At 36.5% G+C, this 23,879-nt stretch overlaps 1 protein-coding gene across 1 annotated transcript in view; it reads right to left on the bottom strand.

Moving 5' to 3' along the window:
- Positions 1 to 19,024, bottom strand: part of Caprin2 (caprin family member 2) — a 49,195-nt gene extending 30,171 nt beyond the window's left edge. The window contains exons 1-7 of the mRNA XM_048802438.1: positions 17,849 to 19,024; positions 13,920 to 13,982; positions 8,008 to 8,094; positions 5,905 to 6,143; positions 4,669 to 4,751; positions 2,141 to 2,308; positions 664 to 707 (exon numbers count right to left, since the gene is read on the bottom strand). Coding sequence (XP_048658395.1) covers positions 664 to 707; positions 2,141 to 2,308; positions 4,669 to 4,751; positions 5,905 to 6,143; positions 8,008 to 8,094; positions 13,920 to 13,982; positions 17,849 to 18,100 — 936 coding nt within the window. The 5' untranslated portion in view covers positions 18,101 to 19,024. The remainder of the gene's footprint in view (positions 1 to 663; positions 708 to 2,140; positions 2,309 to 4,668; positions 4,752 to 5,904; positions 6,144 to 8,007; positions 8,095 to 13,919; positions 13,983 to 17,848) is intronic.
- Between the last annotated feature and the right edge of the window lie 4,855 nt (positions 19,025 to 23,879).

Below are 23,879 nucleotides of genomic sequence, written 5' to 3' on the forward strand. Positions count from 1 at the left end.
AAAAAAAAAAAAAAAAAAAGATTGGTAAGAACTACCCATTGTGGTACCACAACTGTTTGATTTAGGCCCTTTAACCAAAGCTATTTCACCTCTGCCAGCCTTAGGACCCTTCTACCTACTTGACTCCCTTAATTTAAATAGTTCATATAAGAAAACCTGCTTAGCTCTATTTCCTGTATTACCAGCCTTTTCTTTTATTTCCTTCATATATCAATTATACTATGTTTTCTTCTCTCACTCTTTTTGGCCCACAAATTTCAATGTCACATCTAAAAGAGGGAAAAAAATATACCCTTTTCTGCTAACAATGTGAGTAAATTCTGGAGAGAGCATAATACCATACATCTTTAAAGTCTAACACAAGAATAAAAACATCAATAACAGTTAACAGCACTAATTGTGTGTCAGGCCAAATTCTAAGTAATTTAACTCCTTTGATCCTCACAATAACCCCATGAGTCAAACATTATTATTATCCTTATTTTACATACGAGGATAACGGACACAGCTGGGCCAACAATCTTACCCAAGTCACTAAGCTAATAATCCGCAGAGCTAGGATTCAAGCTCAGGCTGTCTGGCTCCAGAGCCTCAGCTCACAACTACAACACTATACAAAAGTCTGAAAAAACAGCATCAGCAAATGATCTTTCAGTCTCTTACCTCCTGTGGTTGTATCTCTGGCTGTGCAAGTTCCATGAGAGACTCTGGGAAGATAAAAGAATGTTAAATAAATACTAAATAAGAATATTAAATAAATACTAAGTAATTCTAAGTTTTTAAACTTATTATAACTGTAATTCATTCCAGCAACATATTTCAGAGGACTTCAGAAGAACAACAGAAAAAGAATAGTACAATTAAGTACATTTATTGTACGAATGATTCTAACTATTGCTTTATTGGTCAAAAGCATGTGGAGTGGCTGGGAATGTAGCTCAGTGGTAGAATGCTTGCCTAGTATACGTAATGCCTGGGTCGAACCACACACACACACAAACACATAGCAGCGGGTGGTTTCTAACTAAAGCTAGTGGCTCTCCTATATAAAGCATTCTGTTAAAGTCAAGTTTCAGCTAAAAATTTATTTCTGATTGAAAATAATACTGTCTCCTCCTACCCAAAATACAGCTTTATTTAAATTGGAATTATAGTTCAGGTCTTATGTGATAAAAATTAGTCATCTCAGCTTTGAAAAAGAGCCCTTAAAGACCTCTTTCAAGTCAGTTTAAGGTCAGGAAGGAAGCGAAAAAAGAGAGATACTGAAACACTGGTCTTAGAAGTAAGGAGAAGTAAACTTTGAAAATAACTTTACTCTTACTGGTAGGCACCAGAACCCTACCTGGACTACCTCCTTGAAAGAGACTTTAATAAATTCAACCTCAACAAACAAAAGCAAATTTCTTCTTGAAAATCTTTCTTTCTCAGGAAAATAATTTGAGAAGTATATTGTCTTTCTTAATTTTGGCAATTTTGTTCCTAAATCAGTATTTTGATTTTAGATTATTTAAATTTTCATTCTACCTCAGTATTGGATTCTACTATAACTTATATTTATGGCACAATTTTAAGCAGAATTATCCTACTAGTAATTTAACTGAGAGGTTAAACCAATATATTCTCTTGGAACAAAATATAACCTAATGTTTCTCTTAAGGTTTGCTCTATAAATCATGGCAACAAAGGCTGGAGATGTTTTCTAAACTCAGGCTTACCTGGAGAAAAGAATTCTATACATAAAGAATCAAATGAATTAAAATAAGACAAATCATTTTAAAAAAAACATTTTTTTTTAAATGCAGTGTTAAGAAACCAATAAAGAGGGGCTGGGGCTGGGGCTCAGCGGTAGAGCGCTCACCTAGCACATGCGAGGCACTGGGTTTGATCCTCAGTACCACATATAAATAAATAAATAAAGATATTATGTCCAACTACACCAAAAAAATTATATATATATATATATANAGAAAAATATTTTCAGATATATATATATATATATATATATATATATATATATGTGTGTGTGTGAGTGTGTGTGTATATATATTTATATATATAAACCATTATATATATAATATGTATATATATGTATATAATATATATATAAACCAATAAACAATTCCAGAGATTTTTAACAAACCTGACTCTCTGATAGATTCAGTCTTCAATAATTGATTTTTCTTTTCTGATTGTATTAGAATTTCTTCCTCCAAGGATACTTCTTTTTCCTTAGCATTTTTGGGAACAGGGATGCTTTCGAAATAACCTGAGTTCAGCAATTTAGACAGTAGATCTTTCATGTGTTTGTCTAAGAAAGAGTTAATTAGGACTTAGTTATCACATAACCTAATAGTTCATTGAAAATTATGAGGAATAGGAATCCTAATTTTACCCAAGTTACAGTACATCATTACAAACGTTAACATAGAGATACTCAAAGAATTAGTCCAATAAAAAGTAATAAGCAGCCCATCTCTATTTTATGCTGAATCAATATAATTGTTAAAGATTAGAATCTCAAAGTTCAGCAAATTACTAAAGTTTCTCTGGGCCTCCATTTCCACCATATGAAAAATGACTTAAAATTAGAGATCCTAATCAGACTCTACTGTCACAAATGCACACATTCCCTGAACTGAGAGACAAGTCCATTTGCCCGCCAAGATATCACAACTAGCAACTGCTTTGTGTTCCCCATTAAGGCTTTGGAGAAGTAAAAGACAGTTCCTCAAAAATAACCAATGTAAAACCATAATTGGACGATCTCTTAATGAAAATATAAAATTCCATAATTAAGATTTTACTGTTATGTTGTAGCACATCACATTAATCATATGATAAAGTTGCCCACTACAAATAGGTCTAAAGAATATTTCATTTTAAATATCCAATAGAAAAATAATTCCCAAACTAAGCAGAGTTCCTATGCTTGATCTGGGTCTATTATTCCTTTCATAGAAGAACTATGACATAGATTTTGTCTTTTTCTTTTTTCATCAGCTTTGAGATATAGCTTACAAACAACAAAATTCATCTATCTTAAGTACAGTTTTACCAAATATATAGTCATGTTACCACCCTTTAGAACCATGATATAAAGCATTTTCATAAACCCAAAAAATTCCTTATGCCCCTTTTGCAATTACTCCCCTTCCCCAACCTCCAGCAACCAACAGCCTATCTAATTATGTCTTTCCTAGAATTTCATAAAAATGAAATCATATAATGTGTACCCATTTATTGTCTGGCTTCATTCACTAAGCATAATTATTTTGAGATTCATCTATATTTCACATATGAATAGTTCATTCCCTTTAATTGCTGAGTGGATTCCACTGTATAGCTATTTTGTTTATTTTTTTTTTAATATTTATTTTTTAGCTTTCGGCGGACACAACATCTTTATTTGTATGTGGTGCTGAGGATCGAAACCAGGCCGCACGCATGCCAGGCGAGCACACTACCACTTGAGCCACATCCCCAGCCCCTAGATATTTTGTTTATTGATTTATCAGCTGATGAACATCTAGGCTGAGGGATTATTATGAATAAAGCTAGCATAAGCATTTATGCACAAATACTCATATGAACATAAGGTTTTCATTCATCTTGGGTACTAGAAGTATCAATGTTTGGTCATACAGTAAGTGCAACCCACTTTTGCCCAGGTTGGCATTGAACTCCCACGCTGAAGCATTCCTCCTACCTCAGCCTCATGAGTAGCCAGGAATACAGGTGCATGACACCACACCCCACTCAAGAAATAAATTTTTAATTGTGACTTAAACTTTGAGTTAGAAATCTTAATACTTATACGTACTTGGATTTTTTTTAAAAAAGGGAAGCAATTAACTTAAATGTTAAGCAATTAACAAAAATGTCTATTAGCTTCCAGTAAGTTTTCATTATTCTGAGCCAGTATAAAAAGCTATGTCCTGCCAGGTATAGTGGCCACAGCAACTTGGAAAGCAGAGGCAAGTTCAAGGAGGACTGCAAGTTCAAAGCCAGCTTTAGCAACTTAGTGAGGCCCTAAGCAACTTAGTGAGTTGTTTTATTTCTCAAAATAAAAAATACAAAGGGTTGAGGATGTAGCTCAGTGGTTAAATATCCTTGATTTGGGGGGCGGGAACTACATACATATGTACATCACATGTATCCATTTGTGCTTGTTCATTTGACCAATAGATATTTAGGAAGCCAAAAGGAATCACTCCCTCTCCAGATAATTTTCAAATCAATAAAAAACAGTGCTTCAACAGACTAACCAAACCATTCATATTCTCTTATGCCAATCTGGTAGATAAATCCATGCATTACTAATGTCAAGGTTTTAAGATTTTTAAATAGAACAGGTTCTTCCACTCAGAATAGAGAACTGAACCCCAAAATAATCAAGCTAGTATTGAAGCAAGCACTATTACTTAACTTTTATTCTCAAATCACATTGCTTTGCCACTTCAAACTTTTCCCTTAGTTCCACTTTAGTAAGACTACATAACAGCTGCTTTTAACAGAACTGAACAAAGGGATTATTTTCTCAATGAATATAATATTGTCAGACATGTAAGTTCTGATGGACTGACACAGTTTAGACCCTCAATATCATACTAAACTTCTAGACATAAAGTTTAGTATTTACTGCATAAGTCCAGAGTAGAGAAAACTCACATGTCGTTCCTACCACTGCTTTCTCACTACCTTCCAAAAGGTCCCAAAAGTACAAGGATGACTGTTCCATCTGGTCTTCAACACTGACAAGGAAAAGCAGCAGCAGAACAAAGTGGCTTTAGAAGCACATATGTATATATGTGGAGCAGTACAATTCATGCAGTATAATCCATTAACAGTCAAGACAGTCAAATGTTAATATTGTCCATTTTACTCATTGGAAATGAAAAGTGAAATTTTTATAAAGGGTGAAATTTTAAAAGGGTAAAATTCCCATTTACAGATTTCAAAAATAAGAAATTTTTCTTAAATCAACTAAAAATATTTTACCAAATATGACTATCAAAGAATAGACCAAAAGAATTTAAGACTGCCAACGAGGTATCATTAGTTATAAAGCAAGTTTCATAGATGAAAGAAAAATGAATTGGAGTCAATAAAAGCTGCATTTAACTTTAAAGACAGCAGCTGATTTTTCAAATTACATTTTGCTGACATTTCACATACTTACGTATGTTACATTCCCTGGACCCACCAAAGTGAGAAGGTAGCAATAAGCAATCTAACAGTAGTAATGAGGTAAATTATCAACATAGGAATAAAAAGATAAATAGCTATCTACAGGTAATTAAGAGTTTTATTGGGCACCTTCATGATATAAGGCTGATTTCTAGTAACAGATGAAATTTGACTCTCCTTTAACATGACTGACTAACACAAAGTTGGGACAACATGTATTTAACAAAGCAAAAGCATAGAGATATATTTATTAACTGATTTACTCTCTTTAAACAAAAATAGTAAGTGGCTAACTATAAGGAAAAAATTAGCCCAAATTTGTTGATTGTAAAACTTACATTATCAGATCTATGTGTTTGCTCACAGGATAAAAACATGCCAAATAAGTCTCATTTTTAAAGTTCAATGATACTGACAAAGTTAAACTTTATTACCTCTATTTAAGTACAGCAGGAATAAGAAGATAAAGACAAAAAGTTTTCAACTGTCTATAATTAGTATCATGGTTAATAATTGTATGGGGTTAAAACTTGATCAGACATTTTTTAAACATTGTTACAATGAAAAAGCACATTAACACATTCAAACTAACTTTTTTTCTGGACAATCTATCAAACGCCAAAGTTTTCCATGTTTGATCAAATTAATGTTTTCTTCGTTGATATATACTAAAGTGCTATGGGGCTCTTATTTTGGGAAAATTTTTCATTAGCTTACCTCAGACTTTCGTTTCTTTCAGGGCAGGTCAGTTTTGAAAATTTAATGAGGTAGTCAAGTTCTTTTGAAGGCAAATACACTGCACCATTCAAGCCCCCTATGAAGTCTTTTTGTACATGATCCTGTGTCAGATTCTGCAATACATACTGAACTTGAAGTATAGTTCGAAGCTTTTTCTTCTCAGCCTCAAGTTTTAGCATGTGCTCCCTTCTTTGGGCCTTTTTCTGAGCTTTCAGTAGCTGTTAAAATAAATGCTGAATGACAACTCTCCACCACCCACATTAGCTATTCATAGATTACAAGATATAATTCCAAATAGCTGAGATTAGATAATAAATCTTATTGCTTAAGCCATCTCCTTTTCCAGTTAAAGAACACACTGCCAGGTGTGCTGGCCCACACCTATAAACCCAGCAACTCGGGATGCTGAGGTTCAAGGCCAGCCTCAGCAAGGCCCTAAGCAACTTAGTAAGACCCTATCTCAAAACAAATAAGAAGAGCTGAGGATGTAGCTGTGGCTTAGTGATTAAGACCCCTGGGTTCAATACCCATACCAAAAAAGAACTCACTGGTTTGTCTCAGGTAACCAGAGACAAGGGAATCCAAATATCTGACTTCCAACTCCAGGATATACCTGGTGTCTTTAAAAATACCATGATACAAACTAAAATACTAATCACTGATAGCCATACTTATTTCAAGATTTTACTTTTTATATATATATAAATTTTTTTAGATGTTAGTGTACCTTTATTTTATTCATTTATTTATATTCAGTGCTAAGAACCCAGTGCCTCACACATACTAGGCAAGCATTCTACCCCTGAGCCACAACCCCAGCCCCAGATTTTACCTTTTCTTATTATGTATATCAAGCCTTTTAAGGCCAAATATTTTAAGAAAAATACTTTAATTTGGGGTTTTCAAAAATCCAAAATCTGAAAGCTCCAAATCTGAAATTTATTGAGCAGCAACATGACAGCATAAACAGAAAATTTCACACCTGACTTCAAGTGACAGTGTGCAGTCATATGAAAAACCAATGACAGCGTATTTCTTCTTATTGGAAACTCAAAAGTCAGGTTACATTTTCCTTATCTTCCAATTGAAGACCAATTTGGAAAGGAAGAATTTATACGAAATAAACCACTCCAAATCGATAGTAGTGAATGACAACTTATTTTCTGAACCATGACTTAGAATAATGAATCCCTCTGACAAGGACAGAGCTCATCTCACAATGACAAAGGCTTTTTCTTTTTCTTTCTTCCCCCGCCCTCCCCGATGCCAAAGGAACAGTAAAGAAATTTTTAAAAAGGAAAAATATCAAAAACATAGAGACTATTTATAAGACACGCTCCCCATGGAATCAATTTTTTTTTTAATTTCCTCAATTGTTGAAACATGACCTTTAAAGGAACTTCTAATGCTAAAATCCTGAAACAGTGAAGAGTATTTCATTAAGGAATGCTTAAAACTTTATATTAACTACTAAATACGTCAGAAATAAAAGTTTGAGGGGCTAGAGATATAGCTCAGTTGGTAGAGTGCTTACCTCACACACACAAGGCCCTGAGTTCAATTCCCAGCACCACAAAAAATAATAATAAAAATAAAAGTTTGAAAAGTTTGTATTATCAACATAGAGAACTTAACTATTACAAGGCCAGACTTAATTTAATACAAATCACAAATTTTCCATAATAATTTTCATGCGCTCAATAAGAGTACCAACTCTATTTCCTCCTTTATTAAATAATGTTCAACTAACAAGCCTATATTGTGTAAATTTATAGGCATATGTTCAAAAATTATCTTCAATATACTTGTCAAAATTATTCTCAATGATTTCTGTGATTCCATGATGAAATAAAATATTAAATAACCAATGCTTCATTTACGGTGTCCCATATTTCAGGTGCTATTTGTGTTCCCTTGAGACTCCAGAAATCTAAAAAAGTATTAACTATCCTCAATCTTTAATACCAATATAATATCAGCAGAAATTAGAAGGATGATAAACAAACATTGTTATTAGATACTGACATTTCTTCAAGGTGGTTAAACTGATTTCAGGAAAAGCAAAAAAAAAAACATACTCACATCTTGACTTAGTCCAGAAAAGGTTTTCTGAAGCTCCTTGGCAAATTCCAAATTATGTAGCACTTCTTCATATTTCTCTACTGCTTCCTACCACACAGGATAAGAAAACATCAATTCTGTGACCATATAAGTACAAATATGTAAAAATAAATGTTCCTTAAATACAGCAGAGGAGATTTAAGATTTCAGGAACTAGCCATTTACTATATACACATTGAAAAATACTTACCTAAGGAAAAATAACAAGCAATATAAAGTTAAATGTAAAAATTATAAAGTTATATAAAGTTAAATGTAAAAATTCCACTTTAATGCTAGAAATTCAAGTTTTATACTAGAAATCAGACTCCCTAATTCTACCCTATCTATGAAGTTTAAGGTTAGAGAGGCCTGCAGGTTTTAAGAGCACTGAGCCTATAGGATTTCCCTATAAATATTCATTCATCAATCAAATGTACAGTAGCACAGTAAGCATCACAGAAATCAATGAGCGACCTCAAGACATTTATGATATTGTGGAAAATACATATAAACAATTATTTATTAATAGACAAACAATATCCTATAGGAAATTAAAGGAGCAAGTTTAAGATTTCTCAAATGAACACAATTTATTTTAAAGAATGACTTTATTCATGATAATTTAATTTGAATCTATATGAAAGAAGGGCCAATTGAAACACACACAAAAATTAGAGAACTTGCCAAACCAGATAAAGACAAATAAATTATCAGTAATTAAAATAGTATAGCATTGAACCCCTAGATATTGCCCAAAAGAAATGAAAACATGTCCACAGAAAGATGTATGAATCTATATAACAAAATTACTCTTAATAGCCCAAAATAAAAACAATCTAAATATCCAGCAACTGATAAACAGATAAACAAAATGTGTGTAGCCTTATAGTGGAATACTATACTATACATACTATTACATGGAAAAACATTAGGCTAAGTAAAAGAAGCCAAATGCAAAAGACTTTATTTTATATGAAATGTCCACAAAAGACAAGCTTATAGAAACAGAAACAAATCAGGACACAAAAGGGGACTTCAGGGGGTAAAATATTCTAAAACTGGACTGTAGTGATAATTGCGTAACTCCACAAATTTAGTATAAATCTCTGAATTGTGCAATTGTAATAAATTTATTTTGTGACACTTATCTTATCCCTCAATAATCTGTTGGGAAAAGTCTGATAATACTAAGTTCCGGGGCTGGGGATGTGGCTCAAGCGGTAGCGCGCACTCCTGGCATGCGTGCGGCCCGGGTTCGAGCCTCAGCACCACATACAAACAAAGATGTTGTGTCCGCCAAAAACTAAAAAATAAATATTAAAAATTCTCTCTCTCTCTCTCTCTCTCTCTCTTAAAAAAAAAAAAGAAAAGAGAAGAGCTCTAAGGGAAAAGCAGGGGATTAGATTTAAAAAAAAAAAAAATACTAAGTTCCTATGAAGTTATAGAAAACTAATAACTCCTTGTACCATCAATATTAGTAAAAATTGGTACAATAATTTTGGGAGACAGTTTAACATTTGTACCCATGAAGTTAACTATGGGCAAACCTTACAGCTCAATGATATGTATATACCCTAGAAAAAATCTTTCTCCCATGTCTCAATAACATATATACATAAGATTGATGAAAGAACTGTTCAAAATACATCTATTTACAGATTACTATTAAGAAGAGAAAAATATAAAATACAGTTACTTGCATCGATAGAAAAATACTAAATATAGTGAGTGAAAAAGGAAAACTACAGAATATATAGTGTGATACCACTGATTATAAGGTACAAAAAGTAGCTCTCACAGATTTAAGGGCAATAAACAAAAATTAAATTAAAAGTGGGGAGAGAGTTTCAAGATCACAGTTACAGGAAGGAAAAAATACTGGGTAAGAACTTCAGTAGTACTGACAATGTACTATTCCAGTTGAGAGGTGGTTCTGCTGCTTGCTTTATTATGCATTATAACTCTGATGCAACACTTCGTTTGGACCATGTTTCATAATAGAAAAGATAACGTGGCCTCCCATCTATAGAAACATGAACGGGCAGATAATAAAACCATAGCATATAATCCTCAGAGGGACATAAATCTAGAAAGGAATACTTCAAATCCATTCCCAAATGGTATTAGCTTTGAGCCACCTGACTTCCCATCACCCAATGTACACCAGTCCTTTCCTTACAGAGTAGAAGAAATTCTCTCCACCTGTGCCTTGGATCATATTTAATTCTACTTTCAAAGAAATCCGTATTGTGATTCTCTCTTTAGAGTTTTCTAACAGAGTTTCTCCCTCTCTGTTGATGCTTTAAATCAGCATTTAAAAAGTCCACGTCATGGGCTGGGGATATAGCTCAGTTGGTAGAATGCTTGCCTCACGTGCACAAGTCCCTGAGTTCAATCCTCAGTACACACACACACACAAAAAAAAAGTTCAAGTCATCCCCAAATAAGAAAAATTTAAAGTTTCTCTCTGGCAACCACTTCTTTCCAGTCTCAGACAAATTTCCAAACTGATGATCTCTATTTCCTTTTCAGACCTCATCAGCCTAGATTCTGCTTCTACCATTCCACTAGACCAGTTCTAATTGAAGTTGGCGATGTCAATCCCATTCTTTAAAGCTCTGGTTTGGGTCTTTTATGATTCTCATTTGATTGATTTCTCAGCAGCCTTCAACAAAAAGGCACTCTCCTGCTTTATAAACACCTTGCTTCTCATATAATAAACTTCTATTTTTTCCCATTTACCAGCTGCTTATTTGCCAACAATATTTCCATTAACTTCTCTCACTTCAGTTTCGAGTACCTGTAAGATAGGCATAAGACCTACTGCACATAGATGCTGTAGAATTTAAATGACTTAGTACTTATAAAACACACAAAATGATGCATGAGCCCTAATAAGTTCACTGTATCTTAAGCTATTATCCAAACATGAAATGTCAGATCCTCAGGACTCTGTTCTCAGTATCTATTCTGCTTTCTATAATTCTGCCCAAGATAGTCTCATCTTCTCTTATGGTTCTATTAGCAGCCATATAGGTGATAAATCTCTAGACTAAACTTTATGCTCCAGGTCATATACTTTTAAATACATACATACCCCATGATATCTCATAAGCACATTAAAATCAGAGGTTAGGGCCAAAATTGGTTTCAGGCTTTCACAGTTGGATAGCTGGCAAAACCATTTAATGAGCTTGGAAATACCAGGGGAAGGTTTTTGTTTTGCGAGGATGAGGTATAAAAAAAGAGATCAATTTTGTACTGAGATTTCTGTTTCACAACAAGGACACAAGAGACAATAGGACTAAAGTCCCAAGAAAAGGCTAATAGTTAGAAAAATAATGGACAGTTCAAGTGGCCTACCTTGATTAGGCAAATAAAAGAGGAATGATGAAGGAAAGAAGATTCTATATTATTTTTTTCCTTTTTGTGTGGTACTGGGAATTGAATGCAGGGATACTTAACCACTGAGATAGATATACCCTTAGCCCTTTTTTTCCCCTTATTTTGAGACAGAGTCTTACTAAGATAGGCAGGCTGAACTCAAACTTGCAATCCTCCCACCTCCACCTCCCAAATCACTGGGACTACAGGCATGGACCACTGTGTCCAGAAGATTGCACATTATTTAATGTGCTTATCAGTAGGTGCATTAATTACAACACAGGATCAGAGTTTAGCGGTAAGAGAAACCAAATCCTAATTCTTCAATGGCAAAAACTTCTGTAGAACCAAAGAACTCACTTGTAACTTGGTTCTCCATTTCAAATCTATATCTGAACTAAAACATGTAGTTTTAAATGGGACTCTAAAATCAACTCAATTAAGATATTATCTTTGCCAGGCATCATGGCACATACCTGCAATCCCAGTGATTTGTATAGCTGAGGCAGGAGCATCACAAGTTCAGGCCAGCCTCAGTAACTTAAATACCCTATCTCAAAATAAAATAGGGCTGTTAGTGGTTGTGTGGGGTGGTGATGATGTAGGTCAGTGGTAGAGTGCCCAATACAGACAAAAAAAAAAGAAAAGTTGCCACTTCAAAGTGGATAAAAGAGCCATACAGACAAAAGAAAACTTTATTTACAATATTACCAATGTCTGTTGGGTTAAAGAAGAAAATCAAACTAAAATTATCAAATTTCTCACAATTAAAAATACAATATCAATACCTAACACCACTAAAGCAGTGCTTGACGGAAAAATCACACTCAAGGAATTTTTACAAATAAAATTTTTATGTTAGAAAAAGTAGCAAACAAATCAAAAGGGAAAAGAAAAGGCAAAAAGTGAAATTTAAAACAAAAATTCAAAAACTAATTCTTAAGGAAAAAAAAAGTATAGTGTGTATGTGTGTGTGTGTGTGTGTGTGGTACGTATAGATACATATATACACACTTTTTCTGCAGACATACATGTGTACATACACACAAACACACACCTATCATGAGCTAGCTTCATTAAGAATAAACTGAGGTCTGCCTGTGTAGGCTGCTAGCACTGAAGTGGATTGCACAGTGGGAAAAAAAAAGAAAGAAAGCCCTACTTGGCAGAAATATTTAAAGGTTAAAATAAAATTTTCAAGATTAAAAAAAAAGAAAGAAAAAGAAGAAGAAACTGAGGAAATAGAAATACAAAAAATTAAAAATAAATAGAAAGTAACCAAAGAAGCAGGCAGTGAAATTTTATTAAAGGGACAACTTCATTCCAATCTATGCAAATAAATTTTAAAAAGTAAATAAGTGATTTTCAAGAAAAAGGTTTTGAAAGTTGCTTCCAAAAGAAAAAATCTAAACAAAATCAATTTTCAAAGGAAAAAAAAATAGTATTTTCAAAGAGCTCCCATTCCCACCTCAAAAAAAAAGTTCAAATAGTTTCACAGAGGAGCTCAACCAAACTTTAAAGACTGTGTATTATGGAGATACTACTGCCACATAAAATCAATGAAAAAAAAAATTAAGTGAATGAATAAGTGTAGTACAGAGACGATTTAGGACAGTGAAACTATTCTAAATGACACTAACGGTAGATGCATTTATCAAAATACATAGAATACACCAAAGGGGTTGGGGGTATGTCTCAATGATAGAGCACTGGCCTATCATGCAAACTGGGTTCCATCCCCAGCACCAATCAAAAAAGAGAATAAAACAAACAAAGAAAAAGAATATGCAACACCAAAAATCAACCCTAATGAACTTTGATGATAATGTGACAATGTAGATTTATCAAATGTAACAAATGCATCTCTTTGATGAGAGACATTATAATGGAAGAGGCTGGGGGTAGGCAAGGGGGTACATGGAAACTTGTATTTTCTGCTCAATTTCCCTATAAACCTAAAATTGTTCAAAACTAAAGTCTATTAAAAAATAGGAGGCAAAAATAAATCTTTTTTATAAATTTATATAAATTTAAAGAAATTCTGAAAGAACATAACAATGAGTATACCGTAACATGAGAACTGAACAGTGAAAAGATGAGGTGAAAGAAAAACTACAACTTTTTAAATATTTCCTGGTTTCTGCATTGTATGAAATATTACAAATTTTAAAAACTAAACTCAGGGCTTGTTTTTTATCTTTAATTGACATAGTAACTGTACATGTTTGTGGGATAGAGTATGATATTTCAATACATATATACAATGTGTAATGATCATATCAGGGTAACTGGCATGTCCTTCACCTTGAATATTTATCATTTCCTTATGATGAGAACATTCAAAATCCTCTCTACTAGCTATTTTGAAATACACAATTATTTGTTGTTAACCTAATATGCATCAGATACTAATTCCTTTTGATCTATTAAGCCTCTGGTCTCACTAAATCCACCTAGAATTTTATTAAGAAACCAGTATGTTTGACAAAGAATCATAAGCCACTTACCAACTGGTCTGGATTAAGTTGCTCTCCATTTTTCAGACGATCTTTATAATCTTCCAGTTTGAGCTGCAAAAGAGAAATTTGTATCTACTATAATATGATTTTTTAAAAAACCTGAAGCAAATAAATATCAGACTTTGTTCCCTTTGAAAACAAAAGGTTTCTTGAAGTAAGCAATCAATACTCAAGAATTCCATTTTACCATAGGCAGAGAGCAATTAAATGAGTTCCAGTCGTGAGGGGGCGGGCACATAGAATAACATTACTCTGGTCTCTGCACTGCTTCAGTGTAGCCAGACCCTTTGTTCCATAGAGTTGAGCCCTGAGATTTCCCACTACTTTTTTGTGTTGTTGTGTCCAACTGCTGCAGCAAAACCCTGATGTTGGCTGACTTTAGGTCAATATCTCATAGATGGAACAGCCTCAGCTCCAAGTACAACTTAAATACCATAGGTATAAGCCATTGAAAATGGGATATTCTGATGCTGGTATTTTAATTATTTCTACAGTTGCAATAGAAAAGTGCCTCTCTTGAGGTGAAACATTCTTACATGTAATAACTATGCACCCCAGGAATTAGAGCAGTGGAACAGTGCTGAGTGGTGACAGGACAGTGTGACAGCTGCTTCAAATTCATTTAGTTCTCACAACTCTGAGTTAGGTAGTAGTATCTCATTTTACAAATGGAAGAAGTGGGTTAGGTGGTTGAGTTCCCTACGTGTATGAATATCTCTGAAGAAGGAGCTCCACAAAAGTAAATTTTTGGCTGTGTGACTGATGGAATCTGCGGTGATTTAGTGCCCCAGTGTAAGAGTAACAAAATTTCAAACAGATAAGGCCAGTTTGGGGGAAGGACCACTGTAGATCCATTAAGAATATAAAGTCTGCCAGGCACGGTGGCACATGCCTGTAATCTTAGCAACTCTAGAGTCTGAGGTAGGAGTATCACAAGTTCAAAGCCAGCCTCAGCAACCTAGTGAGGCCCTAAGCAATTTAGTGAGACCCTATCTCAAATTTTAAAAAAGTAATAAAACAGGCTAGGGATGTAGCTTAGTGGTTAAGCACCCCTGGATTCAATCTGCAGTACAAGAAAATAAAAAAAGAATGAAAGGTCTTAGAAAAGAAAGGAGAAATACTGAGGAATGATATTGGCCAAATTATATTGTTACACTGTGTGCCTATATGAACATGTAACAACGAATCCTACTTCATGTACAACTATATACACCAATACAAAATGTAGAGAAATAAAAGAATGTAAGGTCTTCATAGTACTTAATTGCTCTGAACCTACAGAAGTTTCCCAAAATTGGGCACAAAGGGAGCATCTATAAACACGTCAGATGTTTTTGATGTATGAAGCATAATGAATTGCAAAAAAAACGGGGAGGGTGATTTTTTCTTTTTTCCAGTACTTCCAGGGGCACTTAACCAAGAGCCACATCCCCAGCCCTATTTTGTATTTTATTTAGAGAAGACAAGGTCTCACTGAGTTGCTTAGGGCCTTGCCATTCCTGAAACTGACTTTGAACTTGCAATCTTCCTGCCTCAATCTCCTGAGCCACTGGGATTACCCACCACACCAGGCTGAAAAAGGGGGATTTAAAAGGATGCTACAGTGCTAGATTATTAGAATATGAAAGTATTGGAGGTAATGGGCAAAGCTTTCATATGAGAAGAAATGTGACAGATTAGCAAAACACATGTAGCCCACTCCATGCTAGCCCAAGTTCACTCCTATTAACCAGTCTACATGTCTAGCAATTGAGATTTATTATTAGAGCCTGTATGCTAATTATAAATAATTCATTTTCCAGGACCTTTAAATGAAGGAATTTAATATTTTCAAAAAGAACAACATTTTTCTAAAATTATAATAAAAAGGTACAATACTTTTCTCTTGCTTTTTTAAAATTTTTTTAATTATCAATGGATCTTTATTTTATTTATTTACAAGCAGTGCTGAGAACCAAACCTACTGCCTGACACATGCTAGGCACTGAGCCACAACTCCAGCCCTTTCTCTCTAGCTTTTTAAGACAGGGGTCTTGCTATATTGCCCAGGAGGGCCTCAAACAATTCTCCTGCTTCAGCTTCCCAAGTAGTTGGGACTAAGGGCACATGCCACTGCACCAACTCAAAGCATTTTCCTCTTAAAACTTCTATTTATAATTAGACTACTTAGTGCACAGAGACTTACCTTAGTCAATCATATGTGGTGTTCATTTGGGCAATTTTGTCCTCCAGAGACATCTGGCAATGTCTGGAGACAGTTTGGGTTATCACAACTTGGGGAGTTAAGAGTGAGGTGGACCAGCATCTTTTGGTAGAGGCCAATAATGTCACTAAACAACCCATAATGCTCAGGATAGCCCCTCACAACAAAAAAATTATCTGGCACAAATCAATATCAATGGTGTCAAGGTTTCAAGTTCTGCTCTAACCTCATACTTAAACTTATTAGTTCAATTACCTGCTGAATTATATGACAGTTTCCTAAAGGAAGCACAAATGTAAAAGAATTCCTTTCTAATGTTATAGTAGCCACAACTTATTATTTTTCATATTAAACTTGATATTTTATTTAAAGAAATACATGAAAAATAAATTGCATTTTCAGTGCCATAATGATAACATAAACCCAGTATATTTGTCAAGCATTTCTCAGGTTCCTCCTATATTGCTTTAGAGTCTAAAAATGCTTTCCCAGAAGCTTGAAATGAAAGCACCGGTACTTCCAGGTATTCAAAATTAAAGAGGAATAGTAGTTAAGCTAGAGAATATAGGTTTACATATATGTAGTTTCTCTATCTGAGGAAAGCCATTAATGAATCTCCATTAATAGTCCCACTTTGACTAGTTCTCATAGTGGTAGGGAATTTGTGCTGACCCAGGCAAATTCATCTTATCACACTTGTGATCAAATGCATATATTCAAAAGAAAAATGGTGAAGATACTAGCAACTGGCCCTTCTTTACTACCTTCCTAGCTGAAAGAAAGAGTGAAAAGAAAAGACAGGTTGAAGGGAGATAAAGTCAACCACATTTTTAAAATCTGGTTAAAACTGGGCATTGAAAGAAACTTCCCAGGATTAGGGGTATGGCTCAGTGATAGAGCACTTGCCTAGCATGTCTGAGGCCCTGGGTTCAATCCCCAGTACCACAAAACGAACTAAAAAAAAAAAAAGCAAAGCAGGCTTCCTAAGGTTTAACTAGATCTTGACATAAAAGTATGTACAAACACGTAGGTCCAGATAGTTACCCACTCAGCCTTACCGTCTAAATCAGAAGAGAATCATGACACAACAAAGAAACGTTCAGTACTGTTTCATAGGCTACATGACTCAGGAAATGGAAAATGATTTGGATACATCAGCATTTACTATAACTTTAAGCTGATAATAACCCCTGGGCCTTTTTACAAGGCTGTCCACAATACTTTCCCCTACCAATCTTAAACCAACACCAAGCAAACACAAAAATTAGTGCTGAAATATTTTTTGGCTCTACCATGGTTAAAGCTTCCAATGACTGCAGCAGCAATACTGCAATATCAACTGCTGCAGAAAGTCACAAGGAAAACAAGCTAAAAAAGCAGGCTTTTACTCATCCTTGAAAAGAAACATTAATTCTGTAACTCAAAAAAATTATCTGCCCCAAAATAACTAGCTCTTCAAGAATTTCAAGAGCAGTATGCATAATAGTTTTACTATGAAGAATACTGTTATTCAGCTGTGTTGAAAAAAGAAACAGAAGGTTTAATACATCCAATATTTAGCCTGCTTATTTAAATTGTTCTCAGACTAAATCCCAAGGTTAGTTAAATCTTCAGGAAGGAAGATCTGTGATTCTTGACATAAAGAAAATGTCAATTCTTTAACCCTTGTTTAAGATCATGCATACAGAGGGCTGGGAGGGGAAAAAAAAGTTACCTTCTTTTTCTCGATGTTTCTAATTTTGTGTTTAAGGCATATGAGTCCATTATCAATATAGGTCTCATACGCCTGGGAAGGAGATGCAGCAGAACTGAGAGTAGACTGCAGGGGGCTGAGGGCCCGCTGGCTTTCCCCGTGCTGATTGTGGTTCACTTGGGGCTTGGCTGACTTCATATTCCCCTCTCTTCCCTCCTCTGAATGGCCTGAAGGTGACTGGTAACCAAAAGGGGATGGAGAGAGTTGCACCATTGAAACAGATGAAGCTGAAGGAGGGGGGAGGGGGAAGTTAAGAATAAAAGTAAACTAGAGGGATAAACCAGGCTTTAAATTCCCTAGGGAAGTCTAGACCCACTTTCTTAAAATTCTCTTCCACGGAAGTGAATTCAGAACCTAATGGTGCTTCAGATACTGGACGTCCATCCCATTATTTTTAAAGTAATTAGTGACAAGCACTGGCCTAGGCAAAATCTACAATATAGGGGATATTTCCAGAAATTCGATTTTCCACATGGTCAGAAGAAGAACCCATAAGCAATGGCTTCCAAGCTCCTCTCTCCACTAAGGGCATATCACATTCTGAATAATTCTGTGATCAAATGATTTCTCACATTCACACACAAATAAGCTTTCCACGTTGGGACCTTTATCTAAAGCAACCACTCAAACCTCTTTATCTGATCTCTCATCCCCAGCCCCCAATCTCATTTATATGAATGACATTTAAATCTTAAAACTCACTCGCCAAGTGAACCAGCAGTTTCTTGAACAAGAATGTTAATTAAGTTCCCTTTGACTGCTCTAGAACCTAGAGGTTAAGTCCATCACTTCTGGACATTTTTAGCCAGGTACCCTCTCAAGCTGCTAGCACCCTAGTTGATTTTCGGTTGTTTTAGGCGAACCCAAAAATCACTCACACTCAGCGGGTTTAAGAGTTCATTCTAACAAGCCTTCAACTTCCCTCAGCAGTGGCCCTTGGGCACTGCCATCCCATTCCCATTAGGAGCATCCCCAAAGCAAGGGCAAAACAGGCCCCTGGCACGCCAGCGCTATTCCCAAGTCCCCACATGGGCCCGCGCTAGGGGTACCTAGACCCAGTGGTCACAAGCACCCTGAAGGGACAGACCCCTCCCCCTGCCCACAGCCCTTGGGGTCCACTTCTGCAAGGTCGCTGGGGAGGCCGACCTGGGGAGAAAGGCACGAGCCGCTGCCCTCGAGGACCCCGCCCAGCGATGCCGAGCCCCCCTCCACCTTGTCGCTGCCACCCGGACCTGCCCACCCTCGCCAGGAGGGTCACCTCCCCACGCCGCGCCGACCGAGGCCGCCGCAGCCCGGCTTCACCTCCCCAGGCCACAAGGCCGCCGCTGCCGCAGCCCGGGCCCGCCTTCGAAGCCCGCGGGAGCCAGGCGAGCTGCGGAGGTGGACCGGCGCCACCCCGCACTCGCGTCTCCTCCTCCTGTCTCCTCCCTCTCCCCTCCCAGTCCTGGCCCGCGGCGTCTGCGGCGCTGGGCTCTCCGCCGACTCAGCCGCTCGTGCCCAGACCCGCCCTTTCCGCCGCGCGCAGCTTTTATAGCGCGCCCGCTCCGTCCCCACCCGCGCGCGCGCCCGTGAGCTGCCCCGCCTCCTTCCGGTATCTACGGTGCCGGCCGGGGGAGCTGGGCATTAGTTCCCAGCCCAGCTGCGGCTGGCGGTCGGTCGGGAGAGGGCGCATTCTCCAGCGGTTGCAAATTGCTGGGCACCAGGTGACCGGGATCAGGACGAGCGCCGGCAGGCTGTAAACCGCGCAGCCCTGCCGTGCGTTGCTGATTGCATTCAGTACTGATTGGCAGCGCGACCTTGAGCAGGTGATTTCAATGCCTCGAAAAGGGCAAAACGCCCAGGTGGGCAGTTGTGAAATGGCAGAGGCATCTTTGCCACTTGGGTAACACCCTTCATAGTAGGATGGGGAAAATCACTATTTCCAAAGCAGGGACTTGGCCTATAAGAGCAGAATGCTCCAGATCAGCATTGCCACAAAACTGTAGTAAGGCAACTCTGTATCCTTCAATAATAAGATTGTGTTTATTTGGGCTGTTATTTGTTGCTGTGGAACGAATTAATTCATTGGCACTCAAAAGCTGGTTAAAAAAATTATTTTTGGTAAGGATGCATAAAATTAGGAGGAAAGGCTAAAAATACATCAGAGTTTCTGAAGGAAAGGACAAGTGTTTCTGACCAACTAAACACGTTTTTAAAAAATAAATAACTTGGCTCAAACACGTGTCCAACTGTTTTCATCAAATGGAATTGTTTTAGGTCTTGTATCTAAGGCTCTGATAAAAAAAAAAAAAAAAAAAAAAAAAAATTAGCCTAGCTAGAGAACAGAAAAATCAGGAGAGTAATCAAGAAAACAAGGCTCCAGTTTAACAGTCTGGTAGATTCCACATAAAAATTTTCTGTGTTAGCATTTTTTGATACAGTATTTTGCCATTTATTATCTGTGTTCTTTTCAGTTCCTGGTGTTACATTTTAATTTTGAATCTCTGAATTTCATGTGGCAACATTGAAGGTCAGACAAATAGGAGAGTATTCATTTGACTCTTTGTTTATAACCAGAGAAAGAACAAGCTGCTGAGGAGAGGAGAAAGGCTATGCCTCTCTTGACCACACACTAAAAGAGTGGACATGATTAGAAAAAGTGTGAGGACTGAGGAGATAGCTCAGTGGTAGAGTTTTTGCCTAGCTCACTTAAGGCCCTGAGTTCCTCCCTGTACTGAAAAACAAGCAGAGGGCACATGTTTGAATCAAGGAGTGGCCACAAAGTTACAACATGCCTTATACAGATTGTTTGTAGCTTGAGCTAATAATAAAACCTAAAAATTATATTTCCAGACCAGGCAAAACTATCCGTTGGGTCATATAGATCTCACCATAGATCCCAAATAATCCATTAAATGCAATAAATCATTTACTTCCAAACATATATTGCAAAAATGAATCAAGAAAGAATGCAAAAACAAAAATAACTAAACAAGTCCAGTACAATAGTCTATGTAAGCATAGCATAACATTTATAGGAGAATACACAATAATACTATAGCCATGTCTTCTGAAAAATGAAAAAGATGATTTAGAAAAAAAAGCTTTCCAGGGCCTGGGAATGTAGCTCAGTGGTGGAATGGCCTGCCTTATATATGTAAGGTCCTGCGTTCAATCCCTCTCACCACCAAAAAGTAAAAAGTAAAACAATTTCCTGCCAGAGGAGATCTTTAAAGCCAGCAAATCTGGCTTGTTTTGAAAAGAACTGCCCCCAAACTTTTATGTGTCAATGATTTGACTTGTTTCCTCTTCCCCTATTCCCTATTTTCTATGAACTTAATTAAGTTAAGTTTCTTGAACAAGAATGTTAACTAAGTTCCCTTTGACTGCTCTAGAACCTAGAGGTTAAGTCCATCACTTCTGGACATTTTTAGCCAGGTACCCTCTCAAGCTGCTAGCACCCTAGTTGATTTTCGGTTGTTTTAGGCGAACCCAAAAATCACTCACACTCAACGGGTTTAAGAGTTCATTCTAACAAGCCTTCAACTTCCCTCAGCAGTGGCCCTTGGGCACTGCCATCCCATTCCCATTAGGAGCAATCCCAAAGCAAAGGCAAAAGCAAAACAGGTCCCTCGCACGCCAGCACTATTCCCAAGTCCCCACATGGGCCCGTGCTAGGGGCACCTGAAGGGACAAGTACATGCTTGTAATCACAGTAGCTTGGGAGGCTGAGGCAGGAGGACCATGAAGCCACCCTCGGGGACAATATGGCCCCTTGTCCTCCTGGAACTGGGTGGGAATTCAAGCTACAGATATAAATGGCAAAACAACCAAATCAATAAAATAGACAAAAACGCTAAAGAGTCATCATGGATGGTTTCATTCTGACAAAAACAACCAGACTTTACAACCCTTGAAAATATGAAATGTTAAGTATGCATTGTCTGAGAAAGGTACCATCCCTGCAGGGTATGTTGCAGTCACTTATAATTAACGTAGCTTCATGTTGTTGAAACTGAAAAGACTAATTCACCAGAGGATGTGAAAGTTGGTAGTCTACAAGTGGAGATGTGAGAAATTATCTTGGACATTTTGATATGGGTGATAGAAGTCAGCTTCTCAGTGGTTCTGTAAGATTTGGGGGAAGGAGGAAGGGAGGAAGAAAAGGGAAGGGAGACAAAGAGAGAGGGGAGCAACCAAGAAAAATAAGAAGGCAAAGGAAGATAAAGATTCTTGGGCAACAATTATCATAAGTTTATTTAAAATATGGTACTTTCACATATTTTCAGATTGACAGGGTATCTTATCTCTTCAATATTTGAGGAAAATTTTTTTCATGTAAGACAAGACTCAAGTAATGCAGACCTCAAATAGAAAAAAAAAAAAAGTTTCCACAGTCATCTAGGGCAATTTTTAAAGAGAATTCCTAGTTTTTAAGATTAATATTTTATGGGCTTTTTTCATAAAATTATAATTACACATTCCTAGTAGTTTGGTTTATATTATTTTTTTAATTACTGGAATTAATGCATTAATAGTGCTTCACCATTAAGTCCCTTTGAAATAAAAATCCTTTGGCGGAAGAATGACTCAGGCAGCTGCTTCCATAATGTACCTGTCATGGGCTACCTTTTTTTTTAATATTTACTTTTTAGCTTTAGGTGGACACAATATCTTTATTTTATTTTTATGTGGTGCTGAGGATCGAACCCAGTGCCTCACGCATGCCACGCAAGCGTACTACTACTTGAGCCATATCCCCAGCCCCTACCTTACATTTTCTGTGATGCTTTCCTACTTCCCTTTCCAGTGTCCTCTCCCTACTGCCCAATTTGAAGTGCCTACCTTGGATTATTTTTGTTTGTAATTAATATCAAGTAAAAATTCAGACAGCAAGCTCTACCTTTCCATCAGCAGTTGAGCTACTTGTTATTTGATCTAAATGTCCCCTTCATCTGTTTTATACTCATCATAATGTTGATATTCTTTATAGACTATTGGAAATAGCCTCTTTAAAACTATACAGCAAGTCGGCTGTGGTGGCGCTTGCCTGTAATCCCAGTAGCTCAGGACGCTGAGGCAGGAGGACTGCAAGTTCAAAGCCAGCCTCAGCAACAGCGAGACATTAAGCAACTCAATGAGACCCTGTTTCTAAATAAAATACAAAATAGGGCTGAGGATGTGGCTCAGTGGCTAAGTTCACTCCCCAGTACCAAAACAAAACAAAACAAAAAAAAAAACACTTTACAGCATAATTAAAGCTCAGCAGAAGCCTGAGCGAATGCATATTATTCCTGTAGGTTGACAGTGAAATGATTTGGGGATCATGAAAAAGAAAGGAAAATAAACAGTATGTTGTTTTCATTTTATATTTTTTAAGCTATGTAGACTTTAGAAACCTTCACTTTTTTTTCAAAATGCCTAACAATAAGTACAACATAGTGAAAAACAAGACAAAATGGAGCTGCACTTAAATAAAATTCACTTAAATGTTTTTTTTGATGCAAACTGTTTTTCTAGGAAAGAGATTCCCCTTCAGACACAAGTAGATAAAAGCACACACACAAAAAAAAAAAAAAAAAAAAACACAAGCTAAGTGTAAGTTGGATTTCTTAGAACTTTAGTTTTATGACCTCTAAAATAAGATAATAATTCACAGTGATGTTTTGTTGATTAAATGTAAAAGTACTTAGCACATTGCCTAGCATGTAATACTAACTTTTTTTTTCTTTCTTTTTTAATTTTTTTCCCAGCAGTACTGGGGATTGAACCCAGGGGTGTTTTACCCCTGAGCTATATCCCCAGCCCTTTTTATTTTGTTTTGAGATGGAATCTCACTATACTGCTCAGGCTGACCTCAAACTTGGTGATCCTTCTGCCTCAGCCTGCTAAGTCACTAGGATTATAGGTCTGTGCCATCACACACCTGGCTGGTAGTTATTCTTACAAAAGCAGTTTCCAACTCATGCTATTGTGTACACTAGAAGACTAGTATTGAGCCAGGAGGAATGCA

Source organism: Marmota marmota, unplaced genomic scaffold (assembly GCF_001458135.2).
Source record: "Marmota marmota marmota unplaced genomic scaffold, marMar, whole genome shotgun sequence".
Lineage (NCBI taxonomy): Eukaryota > Metazoa > Chordata > Mammalia > Rodentia > Sciuridae > Marmota > Marmota marmota.